Genomic DNA, 17,813 nt, shown 5'->3' on the forward strand with positions numbered 1-17,813 from the left:
AAGAAGTCTTAGCAAAGAGGATCTAAATTAGGCTAAAGAATTTAGCAGAACTTTTTCAAGAATAAGGCTTGAGAATTTCGAGATGACTTGAATGCAGACTTTACTGATTGTTCTCTTGCTTTCAAAGTTGTATTCATTTCTCCAATAATGACATATATTTGTATAATGACTCACTATATTGTAATTGAAAATGAGTGTACTTGTGATTCTCAATTTTCAGCATAATTGGCTTGGAGCTGCTGATCAAACATTTAGTTATTGTAAGCCAAATCATTCATTATATCCTAGAGGTTTCAGGTTATAAATTTCATTTATCTTCATGGAAATCTACTTCAAACAATAAAAGTACAAAAGTCAAATGCATACACATACGTGCACAAATACATGTTCATATGTGCACATATTTATTAAGTATATAAAATCAAACTCAATGAAAAGTCATTATAGAACAAGAAAAGGGCTCTAATGATAGAAATGGAGATCATTATACATTAAAAAATGAAAATATGGGTAAAGTATGTTAATTATACAATGAATCACCAAAACTGACATAAGAAGAGTCAAATTACTATGGCAGTAATTTTTTTAAGTTGTTCTGAAATGACCTCCAGAAAATTGCTGGGCCTGGTTGTTTTGTGAAGGTTTCTTTGAACTTTCAAGGGATCTTAATTGCCAAGTTATCCAAATTATTGCAGAGCATCGTAAAATAAACAAATTTTCCTAATTCATCTTAAGAGTTTAGCACATTCCTGATCAAATATAGGGTAAGAATAGAAAGCTACAAACCAATCTCACATTAATAAAGTTGCTAAAATAATAAATATTAGAAAAGTGAGTGCAGTAAATATTAATAGGAAAAAAATACCATATTCTTATTAAGTAATTGCCAATAATTACTCTGGCCTACATACACTTCACATGCTAAACAAAATCCCATTATTAATGCCTCTCAATACAGTAATGGATCTTAAAGATGAGAAGTAAATAGGGAGAACATGAGTTGGAAAAAGAAATGTATTTACTGTATCATTCTCTAAGAGAAGCCACTGGCCCATGGGTCCCAGGAAATAAAAGATTTTGAAATGATCCTACTTTTCTGTGTTCTTTTACCAATTTCCTGCTTTAAAATAAACATATTTCATTTATAATCCTAAAAAATTAATGAGAAATATTCAAGGAAAACAAAAAATACTAAAAGATTGATAGTAACAACATCAAACAAAAACCAAAACATCATAAACATTCTTTTTTGGGGATGAGATTGGTAGGGTCTTTAAAATATGAAACCAACCAAGTCTGGACTGAAACCTTCTCCTATTCCCAGCAATATTTCTGTCTAAATATGGATATTCTTCATTGTTCCAAGAACCTTCAAACTATATTCAAATTAGAACCATTTGTCCAGAAAGCTTAAACTGCTGATCAGTGTTCTCTAAAATTTTTGAAAGGTCCAATTTGAGTCTTACTCTAAGACTAGCTCTGGTGTAATCAATCAAGTCATCACCATCTTTAGCCAGCTTGTCACTGTTTCCTTTGACTTAGAGCAGTGTTGGCCAAGGTTAAGATCATTTAGACATCATAAATACAGATTCTGGTTATTACTCTAAGGGTCTTCTTTATTATGAAAAGACATAACACAAGCAAGGGGTTCACAGTTCAATTCAATGCAAACTGGAATTTGTCTAAAATTTTGAGAGTACCTTTAAATCAAGTTGCCATAAGTCAAGAACTACTTATACTAAATCAGTTTTATGGCATAGAGCAACATAATTTTACTGAGTATAGAGACACATAATGTACATAATTATAATGTATACACATACATACATTAATACATTAGTATGTATGAGAAATAAAATCTATATAAGTATATAAACATATCTATGTATATATACATACACACATACACACATACCAATTAATATTTGATATTAATGTGTGTGTGTTAAGGGCTGAATTATGTTCCCCTTCCACCATTCTTATGTTAAAATCCAAACTCTCAGTACCTCAGAATGTGACTGTATTTGGAGATAACACCTTTAAAATGAAGTCATTACGATGGCTCCTAATCAACTATGACTGGTATCCTTACAAAAAGAGGAAGCCTGACCTGTTGAGAAAAGTCCACATGAAGATACAGCGAGAAGACGGCCATTAACAAGCCAAGAGAGGCCTCAGGAGTAACCAATCCCACTGACACCTTGATCTCAGACTTACAGACTCCCAAACAGTGAGAAAACTAATTTCTGTTGTTTAAACCACTCAGTGTAGGGCACTTTGCTATGGCAGCCCTAGGAAACTAATGCAGTGTGTGTGTGTATGATTTAAAATATAATTGTTACTATGTCAACTAGAGTCACCCTTACCACATAATATCTCATTTTATAGACTGGAAAATTCAAGGTCCTCCCAAAGATTCCTGCAAGGGCCTAGGGACTAGTCCTAGGTTCAACCTCCTCTCTCCTGATTCAGTTCAGATACTGTTTTACAATCTTCAACTTTTGTGGTCCTTGTCCTGTGCTAACCTAGGGTGGACCTCAGGTCTTTCCATTAAAATAAAATAAAATCAGGCAAAAGGTTAACAATAATTCAAAACAAAACAAAAGGTAATTGTGAACACAGCTGATTTTACAGCCCAGAAATGTAAGAGATTAAAGCTGAACATTAGCTGTCTCTGCTCTAACATAGTCCCTTAGCCATCTCCACAGTGGGAAACCCAGCTTCGTTTTATGTTCTATGTCATAGCTCTCATTTTCTCTTCCTTCTACACCCAGAGCGTCTTTACTCTCCACATCCCCCTCCCCAACTCCTTCACCCCCCATCACTTCCCTCATCTCCAGCAGTTTGACTCCCACTGTTAGTTAATTTGGCTCAAGCTCTCAGGAGCCCCTTTTCTACATCAAGTAGCTAATCAAATTATTTTCTCAAACAAGGACAGTTCCTGTCCTCAGAGAATTAATTCCTGAACCCACTATTAAAGTTATCCCTGCTATATTAAGTTTAACCAAGTTATTAAAGAGTGAAGGTAACATTTCACAGGTGAAGTTGTGTTTTTCACCTTGACTCAAAAAGAATGACCATCAATAATTAAAAATCATCAAACACCTACCAATATATTATCCTTATATGATCTCTAAATTGACACAGATCTAAAACTTCTGTTAAATCTGTTGCAAACTGTTTTCAAATTCTGCAGTCTCATTGGAACTTTTCACTACACATATGAACTCTGAACTTTATTTTTTAAACCATCAACTGTTGCACTCAGCAAATGATTTAACTATGATTTCAAAGAGGACACTTTGAAAACTAAAGATCTTCTACACTTGTCACTTTATATAAGGGACATAAGAAAGAAGGCTTAGTTTTGCCTTTGCTCAAAAGATTTTCCACACAATTAATATGTATTGATATAAAATGCCTAGTTGGAGAATATCAGGTTACACTTTGAGGAAGAAAAGGAAAATAACTTCTGGTTCAAAATAACTTCTTAGGAAACAGGGTGCTACTGCCACCTGGGGGAGGCTCTTTCTGCTCATTCAAAAAAGTTAAATGTGCTTCTCAGATGAATGAATACGGTTTATGTTTTCTTTGTCATATCCACACAGGAAGATTTTCTGCCCTTATGAAGTCATAAGTCATTCCAGATGTCTCCAAGATTCCTATACAGAAGCACATACTTCACAGGCTTTTTGAGAGGTCCAGGAGAAGATGAACCAGAATATAACAAAGCAAAGTTTTCTACAACTTATACACTTAAGAAAGTATGTTGGTAAATGTGGCTTATATACTAAAAAGTGTAAAAATCAAATTTAGGCTTTTAATAATAAAATAAAAACCCAATTTTAAAGCAAAGTTTACATGGCTTTAAGTTGTAGCTAATTGTACTTTTTTGAAATATGCTATCATTAATTGATATGGAAACTGTATATGTTGATATAATCATGCTAGTGATCATATCAAAATAATAAATTTCAATTGCATGGAAATAGCCAAGAGAGTTTTTTTGGAGAATTTTTAAATTTATGAACTAAATACTGTTGTGAAGTCAATATCTATTGTATGTATATTATATATCTGTTGAAAATTTTTCATGAATTAGTGGTATGTCAATTACAAAGGAAAAAAATGTGACCTTGCTTTTAAATGTCTAGTTTCTGTTTAACACTTGCCAATATCACATTTCATTAGGCTATATGATAAATTGTTACCTATTAACAATGATCTTAAACAAATAAGTTAATCCTGGAAACAGAAATTTCAGGAAGTACCTATTGAAATAAGATATCTCTCAAGTGACATAAAAAAGTCAATGCTGATTAGAGGAGGACAGCTAATCATTTATAGAAAGTATTCTGGTAATAAATTAACTAAATAAAGTACATACAGTATCAGTCTCAGAGTGGTACAATGACACTGTCAGAAGGTTGAAGTTCATACCGAACAACCATAGCAGCTTGAGGGAAGTCTCTGGAACAAGCATTTTTAAGACTGGAAAAGGTACGTGACATAGAGCAAACTGGTTGGGATTCCATAATTAATTAATTCTTTCTTAAAAAATCACACATCTAATTCTGGAGTAAAAAGAAATCTGAGTGACTATGGTGCAGCTGCCACAGCTGAATGAGCTGGGTGAAGTGGGATGGGGTCATCTTCAGGGACTCCTGAGGTGAGTGTCTTTAGTATGAGGGTGTAAATTTCCTTCAACATGTTCATATTAAGGTCTAGAGAGAGTAAGGTGAGAGGCTTTAGAGGACAAGAAAGGCCAGAGGCACATAAAACTTTATAGTCGAACTACAAGTTATAAGCAAAAATAGTAAATATGCAATTTTCAATGTCTTTATTTCTGAATCAACAGATTGAGTACACTGGTGATTGGCCAGTAGCTTTGCCTTATCGATATAATGAAAAGGATGGATGACCTTAAAATACACAAAACAACTACGTTTTAGGGGTGTTGTAATGAAACAGATTCTCCCAAGGTTCTCCTCCCTCCTAACTGAGCTGTACAATGTGCTGGTCTTTCCTTTCTTTGTTGAAGAGCCAATACTGAGCTATGGTGAACCACGGAAATGATTATTTCATAACAGAAATTAAAGTAATCATTTTCATCAGAATGTTGCCCAGTTGTTAAAAAAATTAGTCAACAGAAACAGAAGTCCTCCTTTAATATTATTCATGTTTCACAGGAGAGAAGCATTTAGGAAGTCAGGAAAGATGATTTTTTGCAGATGCCACTTGTATATTCAACGGGTGGGGAGGCAGGGAGTGGGGAGAGGCAGAACACTGTTTAAAACGCAAGAAGGGCCGTTTCTTCCACTGTACTATTTCCACTTCTCCACCAAGAGAGAATCATTTTCAAATATTGCTGCTATCTTTGTTCCTGAACTGAGGGACCTCAGCACCCATTATTAAACCAACTCACCTATCACACTGATAAGTTAACACGGTTCTCCTAAACATGGCTTACACCATCTTCATGTAATTCTTTTCCTCATTTTCCTACAATTATTGCTTCCTCCTCCTTTCCTTATCTGTATTTTATTTTTCTCTCCTCTCTGAGTGTAAACTACTACTATTATTTCCACTTCCCCTCTGTCACTGGGGGGTCTCTGCTTTAGTGGTGTGCTCCTCCATGCTTTAGACACAAAGAAGGAGGGGAGAGTAAATCAGAGGCAATACTTGGGGTGCTCTAGGCCAGTTAAGAAGCCTTACATTGGCTGAAGGGAGATGCCTGACTACTTACACTGAGCTTTTGTTTATCCAGAGCCATGATGAACTCCAACAAGATGACCATCAACTTGGCCCTCTTTGGCATGACTCAAAGTGGAAAAAGTTCTGCTGGGAACATTATTCTGGGAAGCACTGACTTCCAGAGCAGCTTTGCTCCATGCTCTGTGACCAAAGATTGTAGCCTGGGCCGCAGCTGTCACTTCCGCAGCTTCATGCGTCGAGGAGGGCAAGAGGTGACTCTGCAGGTCCAGGTGTTGGACACACCGGGTTACCCGCACAGCAGGCTGAGCAAGAAGCACGTGAGACAGGAGATCAGGGAGGCCCTGGCACATCACTTTGGGCAGGAGGGTCTGCACCTTGCACTGCTTGTCCAGAGAGCAGACGTACCTCTCTGTGGACAGGAAGAATCTTCCCCAGTCCAGATGATCCAGGTAAAGAGCAGTCACACCAGTAACATTATGCCCATTTTGGATGGCATCACCTTAATAGGAATGAACTATGAAAACTGGTTAAAAGAGATATTTTAAACAAGTAGTTTAAAAACAGGCGCTGGTCACATAGAAAAAACTGGTAAAAATTACTTGATTCTCCCACCAAGAGTCATTTTTACGAATTCCTTTTGAGGAATTCAGTCAGTCATTTTATACCTGGGAAATGACTTCATATTTTATAAAGGAAAACAAAACAAAAATGAGATACTGAACTTAGGTTAACTAAATCTCAAACTCCTAAGAACTAAGAATTTGATTGTCTATGTGGTCTCAGACTATCTGCCTCAGAATCAACTGAGCTGTTTGTTAAAAATGCAGATTCATCCAAGCCTTACTGAAACAGAATCTCAAGAGTAGAGCTTGCCTATCTGTGTTTGCATAAACTTTCCATATATTTCTCTAAAATAGTCAAGTTTAGAACCACTGAACTAAAATACCGACTTGCATCCTTTCAACAAGAGATAACCTCTTACAGTTTGCCATAAATGGTGGGGTGGAGGGTGGTGGTGGTGGTCACCCTGCTTCAGTCATTGAACACTGTATTGAGTACTAGCAGAGTTTAATGATCGGTGAGTGATAATATGAGCCCTGCCCTCAAAACACTCATAGTCTAGAAGAGACAAATAGATAAACACGTATATGACAACACATTCAGTGCCAAAGCAGTGCAATGTATAACTCCTCAGTGGAGGAAGCATCACTGAGACCTACATCATGGCAAAAATTCAGGGGAGATTTATACTTTATTTATAGGAAAGAAATTAGGAACTGTAGAAGCTTTGCTTGCCTCATCTGTAGGGTGAATAACTGCTCCATGCCAGCCATGAGATCACAGGGACCTCAGGGTGAATAAAAATAACATATGCCATCTTTCCCTAATGGTTCATCTGTTTGCTCATTTATTCACTTTCTTGATTCTCCAGTCTAGGACCACCCAGATTTAACTGCGGAACTTGACTACTATTACTCAGTAGCCTCATTAATTGACCTAACTCAGAGAGCGCATCTCTACCAGAAGTTCCAAAGTAAACTACATGGAGAATAGCGAGTAGACATTTTCAATCAAAATGAATTTGAACGAATGCTGCTCTATTTCTGGTCCAATCTCTGATTATGTTGATATAGAATTTGTTACACTTAGAAAGATAGTATACTTTGCTTTAAAGAAAGATATTTTCCTTTAACTAGTAAAGACACAAGATCGTTTGTTCTAAATGACACACATTTTCTTTTTCAGTAACTATAGCTGTTTCTAAAAAAAAAAAAGCATATGTGTAATCACAAAAAACTAGTGGAAAAAATTAGGGTGACAAGAGTATAAAAAGTAATCCTCATCATCCAACTCCTGAAAAATCAAGAACATTCTGTACAAAAGCAAAGATGATTGCAATTAAGAAACAATGTGAAATCTAAGAAAACCCATGAACCTCCTCTAACCTATTAAAGCCAGCATTTCAAACAATATTTCTGGTAGAAATCAAAAGGGGGGCCCTGGAGCTATACTGTCAGTGCAATTTTTAAGCAGCTTAAAAAATTCATTTAAAGTTCCTATTAAATAGACATTTAACTCTATAGATGGATGTAATCCAGTAAACTCTGTAAATGGATAAATATTTCTCAAAAACTAACCTGACTCTCTCTGTATGTCTCCAGATTTTTCTTTCTGCTGATCCAAAAAGGACATTTTAAGAGACATACATTTTGAAAATGGATTTTTCCAGTTTTAGGATACAGAACTATATTATAATCCCCTATTTTTTTTTTATACAAGTGAATTTGTTTCATACATGTCTCTGATCCTTTTAAACGGTATTTGGCATACATACAGCCTTCACTTCTTATGGCTGCCTTCCTTAAGTCAGTGTCCAATTCAGGAGTTGAAGGCAGAGAGAAGATGCGCGAGGGAGACTCAGATCCAGAACAATTTTCCAAAAGTAACCTCTCTCCCAGGAGAGATTTAGTAATCCTCTGCAGGGTCATGACCCCTGGAGGCACTGCAGTCCTATTCTGGGCTTCCACCTTGATCTCTGGGTGAAGACTGCCTAAGCACAGGCTGGCTGTTTATGACCTTCTTCCTGAAAGTGCCTCGATACTAGTGGCAGCCATCTGGATGTGCTCACAGATCGGGAGCAGCTGCAGGATGTCTGAATATTCAACAGGACCCACAGCTGTTAGGAAGGAGCAAAGGGTGGTTAAGTTCCTCTGCTTCCAGACACACCCTGGATTTCTTTTTCTTCCTGGCTCACACAAAATGAGGAACAGAACATCTGTCTTCACCGTTGCCTTTCCCCCTTTCTGGGGGCATTGATGCCCTCCATGGAAGGAGTCTTCAAGGCCAGTGCCAGAGAAGTGACCTCTTCTTTTCCTGCACCTCCCTGTTGTCTCTTTAAATCTCTCTCAGTTTGTGCTCTAATATTTTATAGAGGGGTTATAAGCTGCCAGTTGTGACAACTGAAATGGTTCCTCAAATGATCCTTTTCTCTTTATGTCAGGCCTTCCTTAATCTACAGCAAAACAGTAGAGATGTTAGTGTCTCCCCAAAATGGAGAAAAAAGGGAATGATTCATCTGAATCTTATCTATCATTTGAATTTTTTAAAAAATCCCTAAATTATAGATCAGAGCATATAAAATGGGCTCCTCTGGTAGCTCAGATGGTAAAGAATCCGCCTGCAATGCGGGAGACCTGGGTTTGATCCCTGGGTTGGGAAGATCCCCTGGAGGAGAGCATGGCAACCCACTCCAGTATTCTTGCCTAGGGAATCCCCATGGACAAAGAAGCCTGGCGGTCCACAGTCCATGGGGTCGCAAAGAGTTGGACACGACTGAGTGACTGAACACACAGCATATATAATAGTCTCCTTAAGGAAAGTGCTAGCACGCAGTCAAACTGCACTAGGAATTGAATCCAGGAATTGATTACATTCTTTCCATGGTCATGGTATCATGTTTGTATTATTACTGTATTCAATCAGGTTTCAAGCAAATATTTTTATTTCGAATGAACAACTTGACTGCTGATGTTATAGATGGGTGTACACAGACGGGGTTTAGAAAGACCAATGCAAGACCTGCACATACTGAACAGAGATCATGGGCTTAGCTGTTCCACAGAATTCAGTTGAAATATGTCTGCTACAGTTCTAGGTATATAACTATAGATGTTACTTAACAAAACTTTCTTGGCTTCAGTTCCTCATTTATAAAATGGGGATAATTTACCTACATTAGAGAGTTCTGAAGGCTGTATTTAAAAAATGTAATGTGCTTGGCACCATGCCTGAATTACAGCAGGTTCATAGTAGCTTTCCAGAAAATTGCCACTACTGTTATTGTTTTGTCATCATCAGTGTCTAGACCGTGATGAGTAACTTCTTCAAATGAACTACTAGATATGAGCAACACATTGCAGAGGTGAAGAGCCTGGGTCCTGCAGTCAGTTATCCCTGTGTTCAATTTCCTACTTAGTTACTTGCTTTGTTACCTTGGGCAAATAACTTCTCTAAACTTCAACCTTTTCAGTGATAAATTGGAAAAGATAATAGTTTTCTGGGTTACTTTTGGAATGAATGTCATATTAACATAATGGTAAATTAATTCAAACACTCCCACATGTCAAGTGCACAATAAACGTTACCTATGATTACTTTTTTGCTAGTATTTGTTTTACCCTAAAATTGAGACATATTATCTGTAGCCTTCTTTGGAATTATTTTGATAGGACTCATAAAAAAGAATGAAACCAAGCTTACACAGCCCTGATGTATAAGAACTTCCGTATTAATTTAGGGGAAAAAAATGTGGGAAAAAAATGCACTGGCTTAGTAACGTTAAACTGAGAAGCCTCAATTTAGTGGGAAGGACAGGGACCTGGCAGTCAGGGAACCTCTGTTACGGGCCCAAGTCTGCCAATAATCAGCAATGTGGCTTAGACCAAGTCATTTAATATCACAAGGCCTTAATATTCTCATCTGTAAAATAAGGCAATTTTGACAGATGATCTCCAAGGTTGACTCTTCTCTAAATCTGATCTAACAAGGCTTATCATTCAGCTTTGGCTCTCTAAGAAGAAAATGTGGTGCTCTAAGTGGGAAGAGAATAAGGGAATAACATAAAGAATGGTCCTTCTTGTCCTCCTGATCCATGATAATTTTTTTTTCTCAGTTGATGTAATAGTTGGCTTTTTTAAAAGTTTCCCCCTAAAAAGACCAGATGCTATGATTTCATCAACCACAAACAAATGGGGCAGGGCTGGTGAGGTCCTGGGAAAATGAACACAATTCCTGGAAAACAAAGTTTATATCCTAACTAGTTGTCCCAAAAGGACTAGATGGACTCATACCCATTAGCACTTTGAAATCAAACAATTTATGATTGATTATAAATTTTCTATCTAGCTTAGTATTGTATTTAAATTGTTAACACCAGATAACTTACATTAACTTATCTTTCTTTTGGATTTTTATGTGAGGTATCAATCAACCATGATTATTCTCTGGGTCTGTAGAGAACATGTTTGGCCACTAACATGATGACTATACACCAAGCGACACTACTTTCAAATATTCAACTATTTTCTGGCCAAAAATCAATTTAAAGAATATAAGCTAAATCAACCATTCTCTTCTATTTTTGGCAGTAATTCAAAAGTGCAATTTCTCTCACAGTTTAGGACATGAGCATCTTTTCATAAGTAATTACCAACATGTAAAAACTTTCCAGTGGCTCAATACACGGACTCGTAAGTGGTGTCAAGCTTACAAATCTATTATCCTTAGGTGCTTTAACTCATTTTTCCTGAATGATATAATGGTTTAAAGCAGAGCAAACGTCTGGTGGAAACAAAGTGGGGGAGGGCATGTTCATGTTACAATATAGAAAGCCAGGTACTAAAAACACACTGTGAGTCTTACACCATTTAATGCAGTAAGTACTAACTGAGAAAGAGGAGAGTTCTATGTTATAACTCAGGAGAGAACCACTCGAGCCACACAGTTTATTTAACATTAATTTGTATTATGGTGATGTTGTATATATATTTAATAACAAATATAGCCCATGCATCAACCAATACCCAGAGAATAGTTCTGGCAGTAGCACTCAAGGGAACTTAAGGACAGTAGCTATTTATTAACTTATATTAAACATTTCAATATAAGCACATCAATAATGCACTGGGGAATATAAGGTCTGGCACTAAATTTGAGAAACTTCTAGAGGCAAGAATGATGAAAGATCAGTAGTTGTACTTGTTAAAAATAAAATCCCAATACTATACAATTCCCAGTAATGCTCAATCATGTTCTTTACCTGGTATATCTTTATCGCCTGAGAAATTCCTTGCTAATTTCTATGCTCAAGGCATCATCACATGCCAGATACATTTTCTGATCCCTCCCTTAACCCCCACATTACACCCCCCATCCAAAATTAGGCTAAATGTCTGCCTCTGTAGCGCCAATATATTTTCTATCACATTTGCGAGGACAACAAACTAAATGTACTTTTTCCCTATGTGTCCCTCTTCCTTAGCCCTAAGCTTGGTTAGTAAACAAGAATTTTCATCATATACAAGCAGGAAATGCATGTTTTGTACCATTCCTTGTCTCGGAACAAAGTAGATCCCTCAATAAGTATTTGCAGCAGGAATAAATCCCCCAGAGAGCTTTTAAAAATTTACATCCCCAGGTTCCATCCCTGAAGATTTTGATGCACTTTTAATAAGCACCCTAAGTGATTCTGGTGTAAATGGCCCAGAAATCTTCGTATTCTCAGAACCTAAATCTGTTATATTTAGCATGTCATTGATTTTTCAACCATTTAGGTTAATTTTCTTGGGTTGCAATAAAAATACCACCAACTCCCTGGCTTAAGCAACAGAAATTTATTGCCTGTCAGTTCTGGAGGCTATATGTCTGAAACAGATGTCAGCAGGTGAGTTTCTTCTGAGGGTTGAGAGTGAGGGATGTGTCCAAGGATTCTCTCCTTGGCTTATGAATGGCTGACTTTATGCTTACCTGGTGTTCTCCCAGTATTCATGTTTTTGTCCAAAGTTCTGTTTTATAAAGACATATTGGATTAGAGTCCCACTCTAGTGAATTTATCTTAATTAACTGCATCTGCAATAATCCTATTTCCAAGTAAAGTCACTTTGGAGGGACTAGAGTTTAAGTCTTCAACATATCAATTTGGAGAAAGGGGTTACAATTCAATCCACAGTATGGTTTATTTATTTTCCAATTCTCTGACTTCTCTCCCACAAGAAATGTGTTAGAGTACACAGAATATACGAAAAACTCTGAGGTCTGCTAATTTTGCTATGTCACTATTAGCTAAAATGTGATGTTGACATTACACATATACTTTGATTTAACAAGAGCTATGTTCTTCAAAGTTTGGGGTGAAGGTTGGCAATTTGTGTTTTAAAGGCACATTAGCTCAGTTCAATTCAGTCAGTCGCTCAATCGTGTCCGACTCTCTGCGACCCCATGAATCGCAGCACGCCAGGCCTCCCTGTCCATCACCATCTCCCGGAATTCACTCAAACTCACGTCCATCAAGTTGGTGATGCCATCCAGCCATCTCATCCTCTGTCATCCCCTTTTCCTCCTACCCCCAATCCCTCCCAGCGTCAGAGTCTTTTCCAATGAGTCAACTCTTCGCAAGAGGTGGCCAAAGTACTGGAGTTTCAGCTTTAGCATCAGTCCTTCCAAAGAACACCCAGGGCTGATCTCCTTCAGAATGGACTGGTTGGATCTCCTGGCAGTCCAAGGGACTCTCAAGCATCTTCTCCAACACCACAGTTCAAAAGCATCAATCCTTTGGCGCTCAGCTTTCTTCACAGTCCAACTCTCACATCCATACATGACCACTGGAAAAACCATAGCCTTGACTAGAAAGACCTCTGTTGGCAAAGTGATGTCTCTGATTTTGAATATGCTATCTAGGTTGGTCATAACTTTTCTTCCAAGGAGTAAGCGTCTTTTCATTTCATGGCCGCAGTCACCATCTGCAGTGATTTTGGAGCCCAAAAAGATAAAGTCTGACACTGTTTCCACGCTTTCCTCATCTATTTCCCATTAAGTGATGGGACCAGATACCATGATCTTCGTTTTCTGAATGTTGAGCTTTAAGCCAACTTGTTCACTCTCCTCTTTCACTTTCATCAAGAGGCTTTTGAGTTCCTCTTCACTTTCTGCCATAAGGGTGGTGTCATCTGCATATCTGAGGTTATTGATATTTCTCCCAGCAATCTTGATTCCAGCTTGTGCTTCTTCCAGCCCAGCATTTCTCATGATGTACTCTGCATAGAAGTTAAATAAGCAGGGTGACAATATACAGCCTTGATGTACTCCTTTTCCTATTTGGAACCAGTCTGTAGTTCCATGTCCAGTTCTAACTGTTGCTTCCTGACCTGCATACAGGTTTCTCAAGAGGCAGGTCAGGTGGTCTGATATTCCCATCTCTTTCAGAATTTTCCACAGTTTATTGTGATCCACACAGTCCAAGGCTTTGGCATAGTCAATAAAGCAGAAATAGATGTTTTTCTGGAACTCTCTTGCTTTTTCTATGATCCAGCAGATGTTGGCAATTTGATCTCTGGTTCCTCTGCCTTTTCTAAAACCAGCTTGAACATCTGGAATTTCATGGTTCATGTATTGCTGAAGCCTGGCTTGGAGAATTTTGAGCATTACTTTACTAGCGTGTGATGCCAATTAAAGTCTCTCTCTGCAAAACTCTTTTTTGTAAAGTTAGAATCTTCCTGTTAAAATAATTATTCTCTAATGTACTGATCTTGAAATATCTGAGGATTTTCTGGAAGCAGGGCATTTTTAGGAGAACCAGAAGCATACAATTATTCTATGGTGTAGACAGACTGATATGAGGAAAATTTGGGGACCTACACCTTGAGAGAGTCTTCTGAATAGAAAACAGAAAGTGCAGACTACAGGCGAATCTGTGATAATGAACAAGAGTAGAAAAGAGAAGTTTCACAGGAAACTACAATTGTGTGTCCCAAAGATTAAACTTCAAAATTGAGGAACCAAAGTTTACAAATAAAACCCTGAATCTTCTATTTAAGATGATGGTGAGGGTCTAAATTCCAAATTAATCTAACATATTTATTGAGTGCACAATGTATTAAGAGGCTTTGATTGATATAGGAAGACACAGACTTTCCTTCTAAGAAGTCACAGTCAAGTTGTAGAGATGAATGTGAAAATAAATAACTGATGAAAGTCAGACTGTATTAGGGGTTATAACTGGTAACTGTGGTCTTGAGAGGCTTCTAATTTTTAGATATATTGTTCCACAGTTCTTATATTTTTATATTAGATTTACATATCCCAATTCTTCTTTCCTTCCTTTTTGTTTCACCCTTGTTTCATTTTTTTCAGCTGTTCAATATTATGACTCATACTTATTTAAAATAGTTTCCCAAACTACCTTTCAATTTTTCAGTATTTTTATTGAGTTTGCATTAATCTAATACCGCTCTATAGGTTTGTACTCAACCTCTGTACATCAGTTTCTCCATACCATAATTGTATCTCCCACAAATCATCACGTTGAACTTCAAAAAAACTAAAGCTCTGGCATATTATCTGGCACTAAATAGTAGTTGTTCTCCCTTCTTTTAGAGGTTCTGGATATTTGTTATAAATTATTCCTAAGCATTTTATATTTCTCTTGCTATTACAGTGGCAGCTTTGGACAAATTTTTCTAATGGGAGTTTTTGGAATGGAGTGAACTTTACTGTTGCGTTGTCGTGATTTCATATAACTGCAAATATTCACAGAAGTTAAATGGGTATTTCTAGATGCCTTTCATGCTGTGTTAATGACCTGCCACATGCTATTACTTCTGCTTTAGGTCAGCTTTTTTTACTATTCAAATAAGAACTTATTACATAACCAACTTCTACATATTACTAAACAAAGGAATACCAGTATTCAATATTTTTTATCCACATTAGAGGAAGTCACCCAATAAATTGGGTTGGATTCTATATATGTGAAGAGGATGTGAATCACAGTAATATTTTGTAGTTGTTCCAAATGACCAACTGTATTTTGATAGCATTTCCATTACATGTCATCTGATTCATCAATAGATTGTAACCAGATTATATAACTATAAATTCTCAGAAAATGCTTTTAGTGATGATAATACAATATTCCCACAGAAAAAGATACGACATTCTCCTGAGCAAGGTCCTCTGACTTAAAGGATTTCAGTGGTTCTAACAGATTCAGGTTGACAGGCAAGCATGTACGACTGCTGAATGTTGCAAAGGTAATTAAATCATGCAGCACAAGATAACACAGTTTTGAAGCTGTATTTACATAAATTACAACAAAATAAAGTGGAGAACTTAAGCCTTTTTTAAAAGAAAGCCCACCCATCTCTCTGCATTTGCTTACATTATTTGACTCCATCATCACTTCCCTTTATATATTTCAGTTTTAGAAACATCATGAGGTATAGGTCGGTTTACTGTCTGTGTTAAACCATAACTCTTCTGCTCATCTTTGAGAAATATAGTCAAAGGCAAATAGCCACTTACTTCCTCTCTTTCAGGAACTTCTGGGCCATGCTTGGATGAATCACACGGCCATTCTTTTCACCCATGCAGAAAAAATAGAAGAGGCTGGGTTCAATGAAGATGAATACTTATGTGAGGCCTCCGAAACACTGCTAAAGCTACTAAATTCTATTCAGCGTAGGTATATTTTCCAGTATAAAAAAGGAAACTCACTTAATGAACAAAGACTAAAAATCTTGGAAAGAATCATAGAATTTGTAAAAGAAAATTGTTACCAAGTTCTTACCTTTAAGTAAGATTTAGGTGAAAAGAAAAGGGCTTTGGGTTTTAGAGTCAGCAACCTGTATTCAACGTGCCTTTGTGAGCAGGAATGTGGACCATCAGAATTTCCATATGCTGCCAGTGAGCACGTACATTGATATAACCACTTTGGAAAACTGTTTAGCAATTAAAAATAAGATTTTTAAGGCAGACCCTATGACACAATAATTATATATGTCCAAAAGAAATGTATATATCTATGTATGTGTGTACAAAAATGTTCATAGCAGTACTACTTGTAATAGCTAAAAAGTGGAAATTACCCAAATGTTCACTAATGGTACAACGGATAAACAAATTGTGGTATATTAACACTATGAAATATTACGCAGTAAGGAGAATGACCAAACTAAACTGCATGTAACAAGATCAATGAATTATCCAAATGTAACATTGAAAGAAAGAAGCCAGACATGAAAGAGTATATACTCTATGATTCAATCTGTATAAATTTCCAAGTCAAAACTAATGTAAATTAAACTATTTTGATGTGACAATCACAAGGAAGTCAAGCTACCCTTGTGGGGAGGAGGTAGAAGAGTGAGTGAAAGCAAGCACCAGGGTGGCTTCTGAGACTCTAGTAATGTTCTATTTCTTGATCCAGAAGCTGGTTTCACAGTGTGTCCCCACTGTGAAAATCCAACAAGCAGCACTTCTGACTTAGGAACTGTGTACTACACATGCTATACTTAAATAAAAGTTAGAGATGAATAATTATACAAATTTTCAAAACTTGCTCCACTGCTTACATGATGCTAAAAACTTACACTTGTGAAGGCCTATTCCTCATATGAGATATCTACCTCATATTTACTATAATCATGAAACAACTTAGCACACAGTAGATGCTCAATAAATGTTAACTTCCCTTTTCCACTTTCATATGATCCCTGGCTCCTATTTAGGAATGGAAATGTAGGTAAAAGCTCAGAGCCAAATCCTGCAGCATAAATAATGGAAATAACTGTTAACCAAATACAGATAAAGCTTTGACTGAAAAAGAGGCTTCCAGTCTGCCTTGGAAGGTCGGTCAATCAGGATAGGGAGAAAGCTCCAGGATAATCTCAAAGACAGCAGTAAAGATCAAAGGAAATTAATTTGAGTTAATTACAATAGCCAAGTCCACCAACAAGTCAAAATCAGATCACCCCCAAGTTTAACATTTGCATGATTGTTATCATTTACAAGATTCTTTCCTAATATAGTCTCCAATTTACAGTTTGCATAAAGTTAATTTGTAAATGGCTTTTTTTTAGTGTGCATTATACTTTATTTTCCATTAAAAACAAGATTACAGCTGGTGGTTATTCTCTCAGACTAGTCCTCAAAAATGTACTTAATGTTTGATATTATCTGAACTTCTAACACAAAGCTATAAAGTGCTTCTAGGAGAAAGAATAATACAAGTTCCAACTTGAAACAACATCTCTATTTCTCTGCATGATCCCCTTCTATCGTTGTGGGTCCAGGATTATGAAGCGGGAACATCAACAATCAGGCTGAGTTTGGAAGTTAAGCAAAAGTCGACACTTCCCCAGGGGTTGGTGACTCACTGACAAAGAAACAGATTTGAGGTCGAGAAGTTGAAACTGCAGTGACTCATGAAGAACAGAGCGCGAAATTGATGTTCGAAGTCCTTCATACTCTTCATGCATGTGATGTCAGATAACTCTTCACAGAACACAAACACTTGTGAGCCTCAGGAGAGAGATGTGGTGCAG

At 36.9% G+C, this 17,813-nt stretch overlaps 1 protein-coding gene across 1 annotated transcript; it reads left to right on the forward strand.

Moving 5' to 3' along the window:
* Positions 1-4,393: 4,393 nt before the first annotated feature.
* GIMD1 (GIMAP family P-loop NTPase domain containing 1) lies at positions 4,394-17,388 on the forward strand. Its single transcript, XM_069593568.1, has 3 exons — positions 4,394-4,500; positions 5,768-6,164; positions 15,807-17,388. Exons 2-3 carry the CDS (start codon positions 5,772-5,774, stop codon positions 16,065-16,067), a joined length of 654 nt encoding a protein of 217 aa, XP_069449669.1. The 5' UTR covers positions 4,394-4,500; positions 5,768-5,771; the 3' UTR covers positions 16,068-17,388.
* Positions 17,389-17,813: the final 425 nt, after the last annotated feature.

The sequence above is a fragment of the Ovis canadensis genome, chromosome 6 (assembly GCF_042477335.2).
Source record: "Ovis canadensis isolate MfBH-ARS-UI-01 breed Bighorn chromosome 6, ARS-UI_OviCan_v2, whole genome shotgun sequence".
Classification (NCBI taxonomy): domain Eukaryota; kingdom Metazoa; phylum Chordata; class Mammalia; order Artiodactyla; family Bovidae; genus Ovis; species Ovis canadensis.

What these genes read in the sequence shown, in the direction of transcription:
- GIMD1 (XM_069593568.1), top strand. Translation starts at nt 5,772, where the DNA reads ATGATGAACTCCAACAAGATGACCATCAACTTGGCCCTCTTTGGCATG. An exon ending in CCCCAGTCCAGATGATCCAG is followed by an intron (nt 6,165 to 15,806) that starts GTAAAGAGCAGT and finishes CCTCTCTTTCAG; the next exon opens with GAACTTCTGGGCCATGCTTG.